At 38.2% G+C, this 5,000-nt stretch overlaps 1 protein-coding gene across 1 annotated transcript in view; it reads right to left on the bottom strand.

The window, feature by feature from the left end:
* The window catches only part of LOC113806088 (uncharacterized), a 76,776-nt gene that overhangs the window by 25,757 nt on the left and 46,019 nt on the right, over positions 1-5,000 (bottom strand). Inside the window, exons 7-9 of the mRNA XM_070117775.1 lie at positions 1,985-2,086; positions 1,182-1,294; positions 793-869 (exon numbers count right to left, since the gene is read on the bottom strand). Coding sequence (XP_069973876.1) covers positions 793-869; positions 1,182-1,294; positions 1,985-2,086 — 292 coding nt within the window. The remainder of the gene's footprint in view (positions 1-792; positions 870-1,181; positions 1,295-1,984; positions 2,087-5,000) is intronic.

Raw genomic sequence — 5,000 nt, 5'->3', positions numbered from 1 at the left:
CTCTATCTCCCTCTATCTCTCTAGATCTCTCTAGATCTCTCTGTCTAGCTTTCTAGCTCTCCGGCTCTCTTTCCCTCTCTCTACCTTCCCCATCCCTCGCCACCTCCTTCCACCATTTCCTTTCCCTCTCCATCCTCCTCCTTTTCTCCCTCCCCATCCCCCTTCCCCCTCCCTCCCTCTCCCTCGCCCGTTCAACTCCCTCTTCCCATACCTTCTCCCTCCCCTTCCCTCTCCTCCCCTTCCCTTCTCTCCCTCTCCCCATCCCCCTCCTCCCTCTCCTTCTCCCCATCCCCCTCCCACCCACTCCCTCTCCCATCCCCTCTCCTCCTCCCTCTCCTTCTCCCCATCCCCCTCCCACCTATTCCCTCTCCTATCCCCTCTCCTCCTCCCTCTCCCCATCCCTCTCCTCCTCCTTCTCCTTCTCCCCATCCCCCTCCCAACCATTCCCTCTCTTATCCCCTCTTCTCCTCCCTCTCCTCATCCCTCTCCTCCTCTTTCCCTTCCCTCTCCCCATCCCCCTCCCACCCTCTCCCTCTCCCTTTCCCTCTCCTCCTCCCTTTCCCCATCCCTCTCCTCCTCCTTCCCCCTTTCCCCTCCCTCTCCCCGCCCCACCCCACCCATTCCCTCTCCTATCCCCTCTCCTCCTCTTTCCCCTTCCCCCTCCCTCCCCCTTCCCCTTTCCTCTTCCCTTTCCCCTCCCTCTCCCTTCCCTTCTCCCCGCCCCTCCCTCTCTTTGCCCCTCCCTCTCCCCGCCCCACCCCACCACATCAAAAAAAAATAATAATAACTTACTCAAATCTTATAACTTTCAGCATCATGTTCGCCTTCCCGTTGAAACTGATGTCGTCCGTTAACAGAATAGATCTTAGCTGAAAGTAGAAAAAATAAATAAATAAAAATGGGTTAGTAAAATAAATGCTGAAAGTAAAAAAAAAAATATATAATAATAATCAAAATAAGTATAATACAGTGCTGAAAGTATAAAAATAAAAGTTGACAAATAAAAATAACTAAGTAAAACAAAAGCTGGAAAGGGGAAAGAAAAAACAAGTAAAATAAAAACCTAAACCTAAAAAAAAAAAAAAAAACAGAAACCTAAAACAGAAACAAAAACACACCATCACCCAATTCTCACACACAGAAACCAAAGCCTTTTTTTTTATAAGATCCCAAACCCCTACCTCTTGCTCCAGGGCCTGTGCGAACGTCTTGTAAGCCTCTGAGGTTGGGATCGCTAAATCACTCGAGTAATTTCTGTTGCTTATTTTAAACTGGGATTCTATGGCATTTGGAACTGAAATGGGAGAGAGAAAAATGGAAATGGGTTAGGTACATGTTGAGGAGAGATATTTGGGGATATGTTAGTTGTGTTTATCTATCTATTTATTTGTCTATATTCATTTTATCTATTTCTTTATCTACATTCATTTTATCTATTTCTTTATCTATATTCATTTTATCTATTTCTTTATCTATATTCATTTTATCTATTTCTTTATCTATATTCATTTTATCTATTTCTTTATTTGTATTTATTTGTCTATTTCTTTATTTGGATATATTTATCTATTTGTTAATTTATATTCATTTATTTGTTTATTTATATTCATTTATCTATTTATTTATATCTATTTATCTATTTATTTATATCTATTTATCTATCTTTTTATCTATTTATCTCTCAGTTTATTAATGTCTACCACTAAACCACACCATATATATACATACATATACATATATATATATATATATATATATATATATATATATATATATACATATATATATACATATATATATATAAACAAATACAAACAAACAAAAACAAAATACATCACCCAAGTAAAAAAAACAAAAAAATCGAATCACTAGAAAGAAAGAAAGAAAGAAAAAAACAATAATAACAATAAAATAAAAACCAAATATATATATATAATAATAATAATAATAATAATAATAATAAAAAGGAAAAAACTTCGCTCACAGAAAAAGTTATTCTGCGCCGGCTGGATGCCCCCGGGCGTGGTCTCCTTCCCCGACAGGCCGCTCGCGCCCTGGACGTCGCTGTCGTTGGTCCCCTTCCGAGCTGGTGGAGGAGGTGGTGGGGGTCAGTCAGGGTGGTGGAGGGTATTTAAGGTGTTGGAGGAGGTGGTGAAGGAGGTGGTGGGGGTGTTGGAGGAGGTGGTGAAGGAGGTGGTGGGGGTGTTGGAGGGTATTTAAGGTGGTGGAGGGATGTGGTGGGGGTGGTGGGGGTGGTGGAGGAGGTGGTGAGGGTTAGTCAGGGTGTTGGAGGAGGTGGTGGGGGTCAGTCAGGGTGTTGGAGGTGGTGGTGGGGGTTAGTCAGGGTGGAGGAGGGTATTTAATGCGGTGGAGGAGGTGGTGGGGGTTAGTCAGGGTGTTGGAGGAGGTGGTGGAGGGCATTTAAAGTTGTGGAGGAGGAGGTGGGGGTTAGTCAGGGTGTTGGAGGAGGTGGTGGAGGGTATTTAAGGTGGTGGGGTTATTTAAGGTGTTGGAGGAGGTGGTGGAGGTTAGTCAGGGTGTTGGAGGTGGTGGTGGAGGGTATTTAAGGTGGTGGAGGAGGAATGTTGTCAATGTTGGAGGAGACAGTGGTGTTATTTAAGGAGTTGGAGAAAATAGAGGTAAATCATGATATTGGAGGAGAAAGTGGTGGCTATTTAAGTGTTGGAGGAGAAAGTAGGGATCATTTGAGATGTTGGAGGAAAAATGGAGATTACTTCAGGTGTTGGAGGTTGGAGGAGAAAATAGGGATCATTTAAGATGTTGGAGGAAAAATGGAGATTACTTCAGGTGTTGGAGGTTGGAGGAGAAAATAGGGATCATTTAAGATGTTGGAGGAAAAATGGAGATTACTTAAGGTGTTGGAGGTGTGATAACGGAAAAGAACTAAGATGGCATGGAAGAATCATCTCTCCAAATGCTGGAGATGGAAATGGAGAAGATGAGTCCAGATGCCATGTTAAATTCCTCTCTTATAATGAACTAAAGAGTTGTTAAGATGGTATGTTAAAGAAGTTTAAATTATCTCTCCATTAAATTATCTCTCCAGCTGTTGGAGGCAAAAAATGGGATTATCAAAGGTGTTGGAGATAAAAATTGAGATTTTTTTATTTATTTATTAATTTATCTATTATTATTATATTTTATGATCATAATATCTTTGAGGTAAAAAAAAAATAGATTGTATAAGGTTTTGTAGGTGAAAATTGAGATTATTTAAAGTGTTGGAGGTAAAAATTTAGATTTTTTTCAGGTAAAAATAAGATTATATTAGGTTTTGGAGGTGAACATTGTAAGTAAAAATTGTGATAATTAAAAAGATTCTGGAAGTAAAAAATAAGATTATTTAAGGTGTTGCAGATGAAAATTGAGATTTTTAAAAAGATTTTGAAGGTAAAAAATTAAGATAATTTTTAAAATTCTCTAAAATTTCTCCAGCTGTTGGAAAAAAATAAAACTTTAAAATTTCATATAAAGATAAAACAAGCTAAAAAAAAGAAGATGGATAAATGTGTCACTTGGGCAGAGTTGACAAAAAATTCTAGTAGAAAAAATACCTATTTATCATCATTATTCCTAGCACCATTATCATTATCATAAAAAAGACAATAAAAGTAACAAAAATGATTATAAAAAGGCAATTAAATGACAACTCTCCAAGGAACAAAAACCAACCAAAAATCAATAACCAAAAAAAAACAAAGACAAAACACCAAAACACACAAAAAACATAAAACAAAAACACTCAAAAACCACAAAAATCACACACAAAACACTAAAAAAACACACAAAAAACATAAAAGAAAAACACACAAAAAACATAAAAGAAAAACACACAAAAATCACACACAAAACACCGAAAAACACACAAAAAAACACACAAAAAAACATAAAACAAAAACACACAAAAATCACACACAAAACACCAAAAAAACACCAAAAAACACACACAAAACAGCCACTCGGTCCCACTCACATCCGTTCATCCCCGCGCCGATAACAGACCAAAAAAACAAAAACAAAACACCAAAAAACACAACGAAACAAACAAAAACAAAACACCAAAAAACACAACGAAACAAACAAAAACAAAACACCAAAAAACACAACGAAACAAACAAAAAAAACACTAAAAAACTACACACACACCAAAACAACAAACACCACCAAAACACCAAAAACACACAAAAAAAACACAAAAAACACCAAAACAAAGACCAAACACAAAATAAAAGACCAAAACAAAAGCCCAAACACAAAAAACACCAAACACACACAAAAAAACACACAAAAAACACCAAAAACACCGACTCACATCCGTACATTCCGGCGCCGATAACCGAGCCGGGGAGAACCAAGAAAACAAACAAAAACAAAAAAAAAAACACCAAATCACACTAAAAAAAAAACAAAAAAAAAGACCAAACACCAAAAAAAAAAAAAAAAGCCCAAACACAAAATGCACCAAACACCACCAAAAAAACACCCCAAAAACACCAAAAAAACACCAACAACTCCGATCGGCGCCACTCACATCCGTACATTCCGGCGCCGATGACCGACCCGGTGAGAACCAACAACAACAACAACAACAAAAAGCACCAAAAAAAAGACCAAACACCCAAAACACCAAAAAAAAAGGGGACGAAACAACAAACACCACCAAGAACACCAAAAAAAAACACACACACCTAAAAAAACACACCCAAAAAACACCAAAAAAACACCCGACTCACATCCGTACATTCCGGCGCCGATAAGCGAGCCGGTGAGAACCAAGAAAACAAACAAAAACAACAACAAAGCACCAAAACAAAAGAATAATAACACCCAAAAACAAAACAAAACAAAACAAAAAACACCAAAACAAGACCAAACACCAAACACACCCAAAACACCCAAACCACACCCAAAAACAACACAAAACAAAACAAAAAACACCAAAACAAGACCAAACAACGAACATCACCAAAACACCCAAA

Source organism: Penaeus vannamei, chromosome 41 (assembly GCF_042767895.1).
Source record: "Penaeus vannamei isolate JL-2024 chromosome 41, ASM4276789v1, whole genome shotgun sequence".
Classification (NCBI taxonomy): Eukaryota; Metazoa; Arthropoda; class Malacostraca; order Decapoda; family Penaeidae; genus Penaeus; species Penaeus vannamei.
This window is presented reverse-complemented; position numbering and strand designations above follow the sequence as displayed.